The sequence below is a fragment of the Euprymna scolopes genome, chromosome 4 (assembly GCF_053919585.1).
Source record: "Euprymna scolopes isolate OS-2025 chromosome 4, ASM5391958v1, whole genome shotgun sequence".
NCBI lineage: Eukaryota > Metazoa > Mollusca > Cephalopoda > Sepiida > Sepiolidae > Euprymna > Euprymna scolopes.
In genome coordinates, this window is record NC_136485.1 from 57,988,812 (window position 1) to 58,004,675 (window position 15,864).

General features: G+C 35.6%; 1 protein-coding gene and 1 non-coding gene across 5 annotated transcripts in view; both read right to left on the bottom strand.

The window, feature by feature from the left end:
* LOC145267438 (uncharacterized) overlaps window positions 1-15,864 on the bottom strand; it is a 124,488-nt gene that overhangs the window by 14,454 nt on the left and 94,170 nt on the right. For all 4 annotated transcript variants that reach the window (XR_013864847.1, XM_080123305.1, XM_080123303.1 and 1 more), the window contains exon 4: window positions 3,112-3,307. Coding sequence is in view for 3 of the 4 variants with exons in the window: in XM_080123305.1 (XP_079979431.1) it covers window positions 3,112-3,307 (196 nt within the window). In the remaining variant the exon portion in view is untranslated. The remainder of the gene's footprint in view (window positions 1-3,111; window positions 3,308-15,864) is intronic.
* Trnal-aag (transfer RNA leucine (anticodon AAG)) lies at window positions 12,479-12,551 on the bottom strand. Its single transcript has one exon. It is a non-coding gene; the product is annotated as a tRNA-Leu (tRNA).

The window sequence follows — 15,864 nt, forward strand, 5'->3', positions numbered from 1 at the left end:
ATGATATGAGTAAAAAAGTAACAGAACGGATTTTCCGGGAAAACTCTGATTGCTCCGCTAGGGGTGCCTTTCGGGTTAAAAAGACTAAAATTTACACTTTTGTGCTTATTAAAAAAAAAAATTGATGCCTTGGATTTTTATAAAACTTTCTGAAAAGTTGTAATTAACTGATTTCTATATAATTTTGTTTGTCTATACTTCGCGATAACTCTTGGGTGTGCCCCAGGGGCTCTTTTAGGACTAATAAAAATATTCTATTTTTGGGACTATTTTACCATATTTGTTCAAAATTTTCTGTGTGTCTATTTAGCAGTTTTGCATGGTGCTGAACTCAAATTTAAATATGTTAAGGCTTTGGGGACTTTTGGGGCTAAATAGGTGTGGGGCCAAACGATGGGCTTATTTCTTTTTTTTTGCATGGTGCAGAACTCAAATTTACATATACATAGGCATAAAACTGCACCGTTTGTTCACTTTCACCAGGATTTGACGTCCTCTGGGGACTTTGGGAGCTAGATGGGGGGGGGGTGCAAATGCTGAACTTAGTCATTTTTTATTCCTCGCTCACTGTGCATTCATGGGGGACCATGCATGCTACAAGAACCCATGGTGTACTTGATCAAATATAGAAGAAAATTCACTTCAAATAGACACTCTTCTGGAGGTTGAAGGTTGAATCCTCACTGCAGGATGATACTAAGAATACACTTGCGAATTACTTGAGACTTCTACCGATCATGGCTGATGGAACGAGAAAATGCTACCGCTGTGGATTAAATAAAGGATTCCATTCGAAATTGGCAGGAAGTTACATTGGCTAAAACATTGTGAGATTAACACTGGACATGAGAACAGTAGTCCAAATAATTCAAATAATACATGGATGTATTAACCTTTCATGGATTAATAAATCTAAAATACTTACTATTTCATAAAACATTTTAAACTTAGTATTATTAGAAGGTTTGGAAGGGTTTAATCTGCGACTAGTCATCAGATGAAATTGTTTAGCATATGAAGACAACAACATTGTGAATATTTGGCATGTCTGTGTTCTTATATTATTTGGGCTATTTATTGATTTAACAGAAATTAAAATAAAAACAAACAAGTGAAAAAAGATATTATCGACAGTAAAATCCATTTGTTCAATAAACATTGCATAATAATTAATTTATAACTTCAAAAGAATATTTCTAAAGGTTATATCCAAAAGAAAAGGTAATTAACGCTTTTAAAGGAAAACTGAAAACATTTTCAAATATCGTCTGTATTTGAAGAACTCGTATTGATTGGCATTTTTATTCAACATTGTATCGTGTGCTTATGCTTGACGAACTCATTGATTATTGAATAGGGCGTTATGATGTTGTGGAAAGGGGAAATAATGCTAGGCATGCTAGGTATTATTGCTATCTTCAAGGGAAGAGACTATCATGTATGTCTATGCATTTTGATGACTAATGAGGGTTGAGGTCACACACACACACACACACACACACACACACACACACACACACACACACACACACACACACACACTTGAAGTTGTCTGATAGTTTGATTACAAGAGAAGATTTAGGATTTCTGATGGGATCTCCTATCAATGTTGGCACACCTTTTGTTAGAATTCAAAAAGATTGGATTTGAACTATTCCAAAATATAATATCAAATCACACACACACACACACACACACACACACACACACACACACACACACACACACACACACATTTTAACATATTTTAAGTATCTACATAAAATTTTATGTATCTATTTCCAGTATGCAGTGTGATGGTGTGTGGAAATGAAAAGGAACAGTCTATCACGCATGTCTACACAGTGGGATGTGTGGAAATGAAACCTGGTCAGTGAGTGTTGAGGACATGTGTTGCATGGAGAGAAATGATGTGAGAATGATACGATGGATGTGTAATGTGAGACTTAAAGACATACTTAAATCTGATAGCATCAGAAGAAAATTAAATCTGGACAGCATAAGGAAATGTGAACAGAGTGGGATAATTTGATGAAATGGCCATTTTGGAAGGATGGGTGAGAGTTATTGGGTTAGTAGATGTAGAACAGTTGAGCTAGTAGGTTCAGTTCACAGGATCAAGCCAATGAAAACATGTGAGGAAGTGGTCAGAATAGACTTTAGAGAAAAATAAAGATCTGTTGGTTAGTTTAAAAGTTTATTTCACAAAAAAATTGTCTAATGGATGGCAGCATGTAAAACGTGATGATGATGATGAGGAGGAGGATGACGACGACGACGACGATGGACGGACGGACCTGAAGAAGGTCCGAAGGTTTGAAGTAGGTGTCATGCTCTTGTTCCGTCAATCACAACCTTCTTTGGGTGTATTTTCTCTTAAACTCAGGAATCTGCACAGAATTTGAAATGGAACTTTTTATTTAATCCACAGGAGTAAGGTGCTCTCATTCTATTAACCATGACTGGGTAGAACTCCTAAGTAATTTGTAATTGTATTCTAGGTATAAAGTACTTGGTAAAATTCAGTTGTAAGTTACACTCTTCTAGAGGTTGAAGGTTCAATCCTCAATGCTAGCAATACTCAAAATACCATTGCAAATTACTTAGGACTTCTACCCAGTCATGGTTGATGAAATGTTGCCATGTTATTAATGTTGGATTAAATAAAGTGTTTTGTTTGAAAATCCCTGTAGATTCCTAAGTTTGAGAGAAAGATTGATGAGTTTAACAAAATACACCCAAAAAAGGTCAGAGGTTATTGTTGTAGATCCGTGCTAGGGGTCACAAATGAAAGAAACCACAAGTAGTGTAAAGTGTATAAGATATAATATGTATTTATCATAAAGAATACAGGAGCCACTAGAGTGGTATGAGAGAAACGTGTTCGTAACATGTGGTTAAACATGGTATGAATGTTTCCACTTAGTCTCTAACATCAGTGGTATTTATAGGACTGGTTGATTCTTCTTAGTTCTCAAATAGGGGTGACTTGTGCCCCACAACAGTTATATTGGCCGAAAAGTTGTGAAAATAACATTCAAGATGAGAACAGGAGTTTGAATAATCAAAATAATACGAGTCTAATTTAATAATCGGTAAAATAATACTTACATTTCCATTGTGCAATCTCAAGTAAACCCGAATCGATGATAAATTTCTGTGAAGAATGTCTAACTTGTGCAACTGATTCAATCCCTGGGCAACGTCGCTTGTAATCATGCATTGCGAAGCAACACACATTGGAAATTCCATCGTCTTCAAGAATTCACGAAGACAGCCATACTCAGGAAATTCTAAGCAGGTAATTCTGTAAAACAAGAAAAAGACAAAATGACATCAAATTAGATATAAACAAAGAAAAAAACTATTAGGTATAAGTATATATATATATATATATATATATATATATATTAATTTTATTTATACAAACATTAATGGCTACATATGTGCATACATGTTTCTGTAATCACCCACATTGGGGGATTACGTCTTCAGGCCAACAATTACCGTCGAAAGTGATATTTCCACCAAATACATTTTCCTATTTCGTTTATCAAATTAGAATGCAACCTGGGTGGGAGTCATAAAAACGGTAATGTAGCCATTAATGTTTGTATAAATAAAATTAATATACCTGCTCTGTTCACTCATTGAGCACTATTTTGGTAGACACATGTTGTTTCATTGGATGTACTTCTAGGAAACTAAACTCTACTGGCTATATATATATATATATATATATATAAGTGTATATTTACCCAGACTAAAAACTTCCTGCTTTGGCCTGCACTAAACGGTGTAGCTTAATCAGAAGACCCCGAAAATGTAAGTCAACACACATGAGAATATCTGAAAACTGATTATTTTTTATCATGTTTATATATAGTGTTCTTTATAAACATAATAAATCAAAATAAATTAAATATGTTTATAATAAATTAAACAAATTAAATATGTTTATTTCCATAAAATTTTATACAAGTATCAGGTTGACAAGTAAGTTCTTGCTGTTTTTAACTTTTTTTTTTTTTTACATGGAGGTCACCACTTATCAAGACCCGGAGGCCACTCAGAGATAAGGGTTATTGCGTGTACAGTAATCAATAAGATAGTATTGTAGTAATCATTAGTATTGGAGATTTGATAGATTGTCTTACTTAAGAGGGCGGCTTGTCAGGAATTTGTTTATGTTGGACTTGAAGACATCCAAGTTGTAGTCAGGTGGGAAACAGGCAAACGGAAAAGAGTTCCACAGTCATGCACTTCTGAGAAAGAAGCTCTGCTCATGGAATCTACGTTTGGATTTAGGCACAGATAAAGAGTGGGGAAAATTATTGACAGTAGTTTCAGCCAGACGGGTGTTTCTCGTGAAAGATTGGCGAGGGAGGACGAGAGATTTGAGCTCAGACGAGCACCTGCCATGGAAATAACGATAAAACAAAGACAGGCTCACAACGTCTCTTCTGTGGGAAAGAGGCCGCAGGGAAGAGAAAAATGGCATCCCCCACTAAGCTACAAAGTCCATTTTGTACTCTGTCACGGCAGGATATGCTGTTTTTAGCAGCTCCTGCCCAGATGTGGCAGCAGTACTTCATCCTTGGACGTACTTGGCTTTTATACAGATAGAGAATTGCATCAGCAGTGAGATATCTTCTGGAGCGGTAGAAGAATCCCACTATTTTCCCAGCATCCTTGGCAACAGACTTGATGTACGTATTCCATTTCAGATCAGGAGTAAAGATCAAACCCAAAAGCTTGTCAAAACATGGAGCCTCCACAAGACGAGAGCCATCCATTTCAATTGATGCCAGATGGGGATCAGAGCGTTGATGATGTAAAGATAGAAGCTTGGTTTTGGATGCAATAAAAGTGACCAGCCACCTCTTCCCCCATTGTACTACGTGCTCAAAATCAGAGGAGAGAGAATTAGAGAGAACTTTGTCATTTACGGCCTTTGATGTGTTGCCATAGATGGTCGTGTCATCAGCATAGATGACAACGAATGATTTAAGTATGTGTTTTAGGAGATCATTGATGTAGATCAGGAAGAGAGTTGGGCCCAGGATGGACCCCTAAGGGACTCCAGCATTAATACTGTGGTCCTCTGATTTCTGCCCATCAACCACTACTCTTAAGAACCTATCAGAGAGAAACGATTTAATGATTGAGAAAACATTACCAGTGATACCGTAGGTGTGTCAGAAACTTTGTGAAAAGTATTGAATAATTCGACCCCCTGTCTTTCCAAGCTTATAACTGCTCGAAAAATGTACTTCAAACCCTATTTTAAATTTAAAAAATTGAAAAATACTGGACTCGTAAAATTCAATTAATTTCATTACTGTTTTTTAAAAAATAAAAAAATAATATTTCTATTACTTTTTATACAACTTTAATAGTTTATTTTGGAAGAAAATAAAAAACACACTTTAAAAAGAGAAATTACGAGTTTTTTATATTTTATTCGCAGTTTCGTGTTAGGGGTGCCAAAAATTCCTTCAAAAATTCTGATGCACCTAGTGATACCGTAGCTGGAAATCTTGTGAAGTCGGCCCTTATCGAAGGCCTTTGATATGTCAAGAGCAATTGCCCTGGAAAGGAAGCTTTTGTCAAGAGATTCACTAATCCTATGAAATATAACTGTTAGCACATCTGCTATAGATCTTGTGGAGCGGAAACCATATTGCATGTCACTAAGAAGGTTGTTTCTGTTGAGGTGGTTGACTACTTCTTTATTTAATATGGATTCCAGCAACTTACTCATGACACACAGGAGACTTATTGGTCTGTACTGAGAGGGAGATGACTTTTCACCTGAATTCTTAAATACAGGGCATACTGATGAGGTTTTCCAAGGTGTTGGAAAGCACTTCCCCTTAAGGCAATGCTTAAACAGTTTGGTAAGTATGGGGGCAAGTTCTGGTTGGAGCTTTTTCAGCATTATAACTGGAATGCCGTCAGGGCCAGTTGTTTTACTGGAATCAACGTTCTTGATTAGCTTGGCGACCTCACGCACAGATATTTGTATGTTGCATAGCGTGTTGTCTGTTATAGGAGGAAATACGGGGAGTTGATGGCCTTCGTCGCGTAGGGTAGAATTAGCTGCAAAGTTCTTGGCAAATAGTTTGGCCTTGTCTGATGCTGACGAGATGACCTCAGGTCCATTGATGATGGTTGAGATAGAACGTGTGCTTCTGTTCAGGATCCTGTTTGCTATTTGCCAAAACTTGTGGGAACGACGCCACTGCTCAGCTACTTTGGATTTAACGGACTGAGCATATAGCTCTCTTGCATTTTTTATTACTCTTTTACAGTGGTTGCTGGCAGTCCTGAAAGCAGCTTTAGACTTAGTACATCTATTACGTTGGTAGCTATGGAAAAAGTGATTTCTGTGCACGATGGCAGCAGCACATTCTGAGGAGAACCATGGCTGGCTGTTAGGTTTTTGTTGGAATTTTTTAAATTCAGATGAACATATCTCAGCTCAAACAAAAATTTATTGATATTATATAAGCACCATCAAGATCAACATACAAGTGTATTTATGCCAATAACATAAAAATCTTGCATTCTGGCGGTGACAAAGTCGCTGAAGGTATTTTGGATATCGCTTAGGTTTTTGAAGCATTCCTCATGCAAAAAGTTATCAAAATACTTGAAATAGTAGTAATTGGTAGGTGAAAGGTCTGGAGAGCACAGCAGATGAGGCAGAGTTTTGTAGCCCAATTAATTCAACTTCTGCAGGGTCGGTTTAGCAACGTGCAGTTGGGCATTGTTGTGGAGAAGAATTGGGCCTTTTCTGTTGACTAATACTGGGTGTGGTTGTCAAAGTTTTTGATGCTTTCATCCATTTGTTGACAGTACTTCTCTGCTGTAATGGTCATTGCAAGTCAAAACCCGCTCAAGAAACGGGTCGTTCTTGTTGTGTAAAAGAAGGGAAAAGGACACTTCATAACGCCGTTTCATTTCGTGAGGCACCCATTCGTCAAGTTTTTTTGTCTTTCCAATCTCTCTCAAGTGGTAGGAAATCGTTGTACATGTTACGTCTAATTCAGAAGCAAGTTTTCAAATAATTGTGCATGGATTGACTTCAACTAAGGTTCTTAATTGATCATTGTCAACATCCGATGACCGAGTACTACACTTATCATTATTAAGCCTCTTGTTGCCGCCACGAAATTTCTTCAAGCACCATTATGCAGTGCGTTCAGTAGTGGTTACTAGGCTAAATGCTTTGTTGATATTGCGAGTTGCTTCAGCAACTTTTCGCCTAACTTGACTTGAAATAAGAAAATTGTGCGGATTTTCTTTTGTTCCCTCTTGTATTCAATATTCAGACATAATTATTTTAAAACGATTATAATTTAAACGATTAGATAGAGTGAAAACGCTCTTTAAGATGATATATAAAGTAAAGGTATTATAACGAAAACTTATTTGAAGATACATCGTTTTAAATCAACATTAAAAATTCCGAAAGAACTTTCTTCTCAACCTAATATAATAAACTAAAATAAATTAAATATATTCATTTACAGAAATAATCAACACAGAAAGTAATTTTTTAAATAAATATAATCTATACATTTATGAAAGTGAAAGTGTCTGTCTGTGTGTGTGTCTGTCTGTGTACATTTCCCTACACAATAACTCTGTCAATTTTCAGTCTACAGACTCGAAATTTGATATACAGGGTAGTGAGATTTGGGAAAATCTTTGTAATCCGTTTTCGGTCAGAAATTTGGCTCTTAAGGGGTCAAAGTTCAACGATTTGACCTTTGAGAACTCTACCAAACTCCTTCGCCACCAATTTTGGGTCTAAACACTTGAAATTTTATATATAGGTTCCTTGGACATGGATCTAACTTAATAACTTGAGTTGAGCCCAAAACAATAAATGTTAAGGGGTCATAATAGAGGTCAAACTTTAAAAAATTTGACCTCTGCGGTCTCTACCAAATTACTCAGACAATTTCTGCTCTCAACATTGAAATTTGACATAAAAGTTATTCAGAGATAGGGCAAGCTTTTTGATCGGTTTGAGTCGAAAATTTGAGCTACCAATATATAAATGTATGTATGTTTGCATGTCTGTCTAAAACTTTCGACAGAAGATTTCACAAAATCAGGATCGTTTTGAAGCTCGACCCTTCAAACGACAAATGCCAAAAAATTGGCTAAAAACATTAATTTCTTCACCCTCAACTGGGCACTTTTCTACAGGGAGGGGTTGCTTTTTTGTCCGATATTTTTGAAAGTCATCCCCTCTTTTCGATTGTCAAGCCTTAATTTAAACCTACATCACTTCTGGTTTAGTGGTGGTCGTAACAACAAAGACATTACGCCTTTTCTCGTTCTTTTCCTCCTTCGCGGTATGGGTTCGAGCCTGCCTTCCTACTACCACTTTTTTTTTTTTGCTCAACACACACTTCCAAACACCCGGGCACCCATGCTAGTAATAATATAATGCTGTACTAAATAAATATAATGAATTAAAATAAATTGAATATGTTTAATTACATAAATTTTTTTTATATAAATATAATAAATTAAATAAATAAAATATGTTTATTTACAGAAAATAATTAATACGAAAAGTAATTTTGTAATAAATATAATAAAATAAAAGGAATTAAATATGTTTATTTATAAAAATAATACTGAAAGTAAATGCTTTATATAAATATAATAAATTAAAATAAATGAAATATGCTTATTTACAGATATGATAAATATTTAAAGTAAAATATTTTAATAAATATAATAAATTAAATAAACTGAAAAGAAAATGAGTGTTTATCTAACATTATGTTAAAATATGAATTTTCACATATAATAAATAAAATAAAATAAACGCAATGGAAAAGAAGATATGATTAATAACAAACATGGATCCAATAAATAATATTGCAAAAAAAAATATTATTTTAGTCTCCGGTATATAGATTACACCACTTAGTGCAAACTACTTTTGAAGCAGAAAGTCGTTGTCTGGGTGAATATGCTCTGTATCAAAAATTAATTTTCGTTAAGTTTGTAGACCTATTGGTAGATGTAGAAAAAGAAGCAAATGATATATATTGGTATAGATCTAGAATAGGAAGTACAAGGAGGGGCGTGCAATAAGTAATGCCCCTGACCCACTTCCCATAGCAGTAGAGCAACAAAACTTGGCACAGTTATTAGTCTTTCTCTACATAGGAACCACCCAGAGTTATGCATTTCTCCCATCGTTTGATGCAGCTCTGGAGACCGTTTTTAGAGAACACCCCAGGTTGGTCCTCCAACCACAACATGAGTTCAGGAATCAAGGCTGCATCATCTAGGTAACGCTTTCCTTTCAAAAACAACTTCATGGCTGGGAAGAGGTGAAAGTCAAAGGATGCAAGGTCAGGAGAGTAGGGAGGATGGGGAAGAATTTCATAACCATATGCCCATGCTTCTGATCTTGTGACATGTGAGTTGTGGACCAAAGTGTTGTCCTGCAGGAGGAAGGTACCTTTGCTGATCTTGCCCCGCCTCTTAATTTTGATAGCTTCCTTTAATTTCCTCAAAAGTGAAGCATAATAGGCTCCTGTAATTGTGGTACCCTTTGCCAGGAAATCTGTCATCACCACTCCGTCCTGGTCCCAGAAGACTGTGATCATGACCTTGCCAGCGGAGGGCTGCACCCTTGCCTTCTTTGGAGGTGGTGAGTCCAAGTGCTTCCACTGCATTGACTGGACTTTGGTCTCTGGATCATAGAGATGGACCCAGGTTTCATCCTGTGCAATCAGTTTTTTGAAAAACTTTGACTCATCTTCTTGGCACATCTCCAAATTCATCCTCGAGCACTCGACACGTTCTCGCTTCTGGAATGGTGTGAGCAACCTGGGAATCTATCTGGCAGACACCTTATGCATATGCAAATGGTCATGAATAATAGTTTCCACAGACCCTGTACTAATCTGGACATCTTGGGCTATTTGGCGAATAGTAATGCGCCGATCATCCAAAATGGCAGCCTCAACTTGACAGACAGATGCTTCATCAATGGCAGAAGGGGGGGGGGTTAGGTCATGGAGCTGTTTCCACAGACTTCCGGCCATGTTTGAATTCACGATGCCAGAATTTTACAAGGTCATATGATGGGGCATTATCACCATAAGTTTCTTTCATTTCATCAAAAGTCTCGTGTGGTGTGCGTCCTTTCAAATACAAAAACCGGATCACTGCTCGACATTCAACAGGCTCCATTTCACACCTGACTCAGTTCAAACACCTGTAAGACAGAGCTGTAATTTGCCACATAACCTGTAGAGATATAAATCATTGCACATGCAAAATTTCAGCTAGATCAGACAACTAGAAGTGGGTCAGGGCCATTACTTATTGCACGCCCCTCGTAATTAAATCATTTGTGGTAATTTATCCCATTGCATTTCAAATTATAAATGAATATGAGAGCATTCTTAGACAATCGGAAGTAATTCTCCTTTTTCTGAAATTATTTCAAAGATTTTACAAGTCCAGGACTAGCGAGCCAGTTACATAGTAGCCTTGACCTTATTACACGTTGAAAAGAAGTAAACTTTAAAATTTCTTAGAAAGGTTTTAACATTTAGCAATCACGATCACGGATTTGAATTTGAATCTATTAAATTTGCATGCATTTAATTCTCATAAAAAGATAAATACAAACCACCAGTCACACCTAAACAAGTTTAAGAGTTCAAACAACAAAAAAAAAAAAAAAAAAAAAAAAAAGCGCGCCTATGTTGATTAAAAAGTGAAATTCTCCTGAAGGTTGAAGGTTAAATCCTCAGTGCAGGTGACCGAAAAATATAATTACAAATTACTTAGGACGTTAAACACAGGAGTGTTATTTTTCCATAGAATTTTAAATTTAACACTGATTGTAATCTTTCAATGCAATAAAAATTTAAATGTGAACAAAATATGAATATACGTATATTTTAAGCAACATAGAGATTCGTGTTTTTTTTTTCAGCCTGTATAAATGTATGCAATTTTAATAGACTAAAATTCAAATCAGTGTAAAAACTATAAAAGATTTCGAGATATATATATATATATATATATATATATATATATATATATATATATATATATATATTTTTAGTAGAAATGGTAATTAATAAAAACCTGAAGAGGGTGCTCAATACTGTTGTAGAGCAAATATGCGTTTTATTTTTTATTACCGTATCTTTCTGTTAAGTTACATTATTGTTTCAGCTACCCGGCTGTTTTTTTTGGTTGTCTGTAGCTTCCTCAGACTTTCATTCTATCATAACGAACATTTCTGTAAAAGTCTGAGGAAGCTACAGACGGCCAAAAATACGACCGGGTAGCTGAAACAATAATGTAACTTAACAAAAAGATACGGTAATAAAAAATAAAACGTATATATATATATATATATATATATATATATATATATATATATATATACATACATATATATACATACATATATATATATATATATATATATATATATATATGTATATATATATATATAACTGGAGAAGTAAACAAGAGATGTGAAGCTATGTTTTGATGGGTTATCAAAACATGGCAAACTTGGTGAACTGGTCAAGTTTGCACCGGAAGGTATCTGAACAGCTTACCAGTAGGACATATCTGTCATGTATTCCGGTTTGCTGGAGATAGTATTGAGTTGGATTTCAGACATTAAAGAGAGCAAATGGGTTAACGGCTCTTCCCTCCCCCTGAGAGGGAGGTGATGTGTCTCAAAATGGAGACTAGGAGAAACCCAAAGGCCAGCTATTCACTTTCCATTCTTCTGCGTAACAACATATAGAAAGTGAAATAAAATCTTTATATAAAACCAATCATCATCTTGAATCGTTTGAAACGTATTTATCCAACAAATTCCAGCTCCTCCAAGGACAGATGGCATCCCAGGTAAGTCAAAAGACAGAGGGTCAACAATGCAGTTTAAAAGGTATGTAGTACCCTTTTTGGGGTTATACACACATTCCCCTTTTGGTACACGCAATACAACACTACCTATAAATATGACTTGTTTGGAAAACAAGTGACTCTCCTAGTAATTATTATAGGAATTTATGATAATGAATGAAATCGACTGATAATATCTGCAAAATCTACATCAGGTATTGGTTAGTGGTGTGTCAATATAGAATTTATATGTGGTGTCTGTATTCTTATAGCTATAATGTTCTCCTGTAGGGGAAAAATCGTGTCTATTTTATAAATATAGAGATATTATATTATACTAGTGGCTGCGCTGCGTCGGCACACACAACACAGAGTCAAACACAAAATCGAGTACACTCAACATCGCCTTACCATCAGTGTCTACCCTGTGAACTTGGAGTATGGGAAATCCCCATATGCGCAAAACAAAATCACTGAAAAAAAAACAAAAATACCTTAACTAAGGGTAAGGATAATGAGTAAACGTTGGATAAAATGATGGTTAAAATTATCACAAACTTGCCAGGATTTGAACCTGGAATCTTCTGATCCTTAGTCAAACGCGTTATCCATTGTGCCACAAGTCCTGTTCGTATGTCGAAAGATGTTACCGCGACTGTATGCAGACAGTGCTAAATTCTGTTGACATGGGCAGGTAACTTTTTCGACAATTGCACGAAACAGCCCAAGATCTCTTATTTCAGGCTTTTTGTGTGACTCGGCGGTGTTCGTTACGAACCATAGATAGATACGGACAATCTAGGGACTCACACCTTTCAGGGAAACAAAGAATTTTTCAATTGGGTGTATCCGTTCAAAAGTTTTATTAGTATACACACACACACACACACACACACACACACACACACATAAATGAATAAATAAACATTTAGAATTTTATTAATAGTATAGATTATGGTATTCATCATATTTGAGTTATTGCGTGTTTAGAAGAATATTACTTAAACAAGCACAAGTGTTAAGAAAAATTGCAATCTGATAATGTGTGTGTGTGTGTGTGTGTGTGTGTGTGTGTGTGTGTGTGTGTGTGTGTGTGTGTGAAGTTTAGTACGATGTCATGCTTCTTTTAATGGAAACTCTAGCCCTAACCTTTCACGGAGATTAACAAAGAAGGAAATACATTCTTTCTCCTTCATTTTATTCATGTTGATGTCATCGGCTGTTTGCATAAGGCAAGTCACTGTAGAACACTCAGTCATTTTTCTTTTCCCTTTTCATTCTTTTTTTTTTTTTTTTTCTCATCTAAAATTTCTTTGTGTTGCTTAATTTGCTGGCCATTTTTGAGAGCCGAAAGGTTTTGCAAAAAAAAAAACAAAAAAAAAAAAACGGAAGAGGTCAAGTCTCAGCCAATTCATCACTGGCGATTTCCTCTTTTGCATACACTTAACTGGTCATTCTGTGACGTGAATGCCACTTCAAACATAAGAAAGAGAAAAGAGCAACAAAGAAAGTGAAAATTTCTTAACTAACCGCTTGCTTTTTCTTTTGTGTATTGGATGTAGGTCAACAGAATAAGAAATGTAGCAAAATTTTAAGAAGGATGATGTCAAGGGGTAGCATTATTAATGCATTAGATTCTATATTGCAAAGGGTAGCAACAATTTAAATAAGATGCAGCCTAAAGCAACAAATCTTCGAAGTCTCATTTGAAAGTAATTTCTTTACCATAAATTTTTATTTGGTTCTAGTTAAGATAAAAAAAAAAAATTATCGCTCATCAAATCATTAATAAAATTCACAATCCTTTCTATAATAATTTTAGGGGAGTAGAAAGTGAACCTTGGGTTTAGTTTTGGCATCCCGTAACTTGCTTCCCTTATTTTGTCCTAAAGAACAAAATAAGGAAACATTCTATGAGCAATGTTTCTGACAAAGGTCAAAAATTGCTGTTTTCTGAGTCTATCCATCTCACACTTATCGTTGCTAGTTTTTGACCTTAAAGTAGTATTTTTTTTATATTTTAGCTCCTTAAATCGACTGACTTTAGGTCTTGTCTGCGGCAATTTCCATTTTAAAAAGATCCAACCATATTCGGTACAAATAAATTTCAATCTACGCCTGACTTGTCCACTAAATTTGAGTCATGAATGTCCAACAGTTTTTGTTTTATTGCCATTCACTTATATGTGCGGATACTTTAGTGATTGTCTCATCAGTGGGAGGTGTGATCCTAAATGTACTTCATGCTCACCTGGCAGTTTGACAATAAGTGTATAGTCGGATTACTTCTCGAATGTGGATGGCATTAAAGTTGGAGACGCAGCTTGGTAAATCCGATCAATGTTTAACGAGTGTAGAATTGCTGTTTCTTGGTTTGAAATATGACCATATAACTCTGATTGTTAGCTAGCTTTTTGTCTTTGAAGAGTTATTTATTTTTTAGGTCCTTACATAAAGTATACGGCACAATCATGTTGACACACCGGTTCTCGCCAGATCACCAAAGTGAAGAAACAATGAGCCTGGTTAGTACCAGATGGGTGACCATTTTGGAAGGCTAGGCACTGTATGTACTGCACTGAGTCGTAGAAATTTCCAGATTGGTATCTGGGGGCACGCATAACTCATAGGGAGGAGATACAAGACAGAAAGCAACAGAAAAGTACCGCCTTTACTTGTCTTCCCAAAATTACCATGGTTCTCCAAATTGGTCGCCGACGCTATTAAAATAGCAGGGTCGCTGCACCCACAGAAAGTGGTTTCAGATTTTGTCTGGAGCGATTTCCATCAAAAAAAGGAATATTTATTCCGTAGCAGTGTTATATCATGTATCGGCTAGGCTAAACTCTTTCTTCACTGCATGTTGATTTGATCTCGAAATAATGAACTTATATAGGAATCGAAGATGAATGTCAAACTTATATTCAACAAAATGAAAATAACCTGCTCATTCAATAACATCTACTTTTGCGACTATAAATAGAGGTTGAGCAGACTGTGATTGTGGCACCAAAGTTTTCCCTTTGGTGTCCAAAATCAAACTGCTTAAACTCGTTTCTGCACACATTGTCTGCATGTACACTAGCCTGAATTAATAAAAACAAATAATTATATTTTGGACCAATCAGATTATTTTCTGAATTTATTCAAAATGGCCTTTCTGGAATCAACCTCGATCCTTGAAAAATGCCAGATTTTTCTTCAATAAATCAGTTGGGCCAGAGTCCCCAGACCAATGTCATTTGACGCCCCGCCATTAGGACTTGAGCCTGCTATGTGTTGACTCACGTAACCTTCACACACAAACATTAACAAACACACAGGCACAAAATTTAACTCTTCTTTATCGTCTGCCAATGCGAATAAAGTTACTCATTGAAATATACCCAACCTTTCTCATTGAACTTTCTTTCTAATATGATAAACAATAAACATTGACTTTTATTAACAACCTTTAATGAAATATAATTATTTGTTTTTATTAATTCAGGCTAGTGTATGTGCAGACAATGTTTGCAGAAATAAATTCAAGCATTTAGATTTTGGATACCTAAGTGTAAACTTCAGTGCTACATGACAACGTTATAAAAAATGAAAGGTGATTTTGTAGGACATAAAGTGTGTCTTATAAATCCCTATTTGGTATTCTCTCCATGAGGGCAAATTTAGACACAAGGTTGGTTTTAATGTTGGAAAAAAAAAGCCAATTCACCAAAAAGGTGTAACGTAGTTGTCAATCTTCTTCAACGGCGTTGTTACATTTTAACATTTGGACCTGACGTCGTATATGAAAGTATTGTAAAGAAATAAAGGAAAGAAACTAGACTCACTTTTTTGTTAGTTGCAATAAAAGGCATTTATTCATAGTACTTTCCAAAATTTGCATTTTGCTTTAAAAGTCTCTTAGTTTGCCATGCAGTTGACAAAACCCTGCCATGA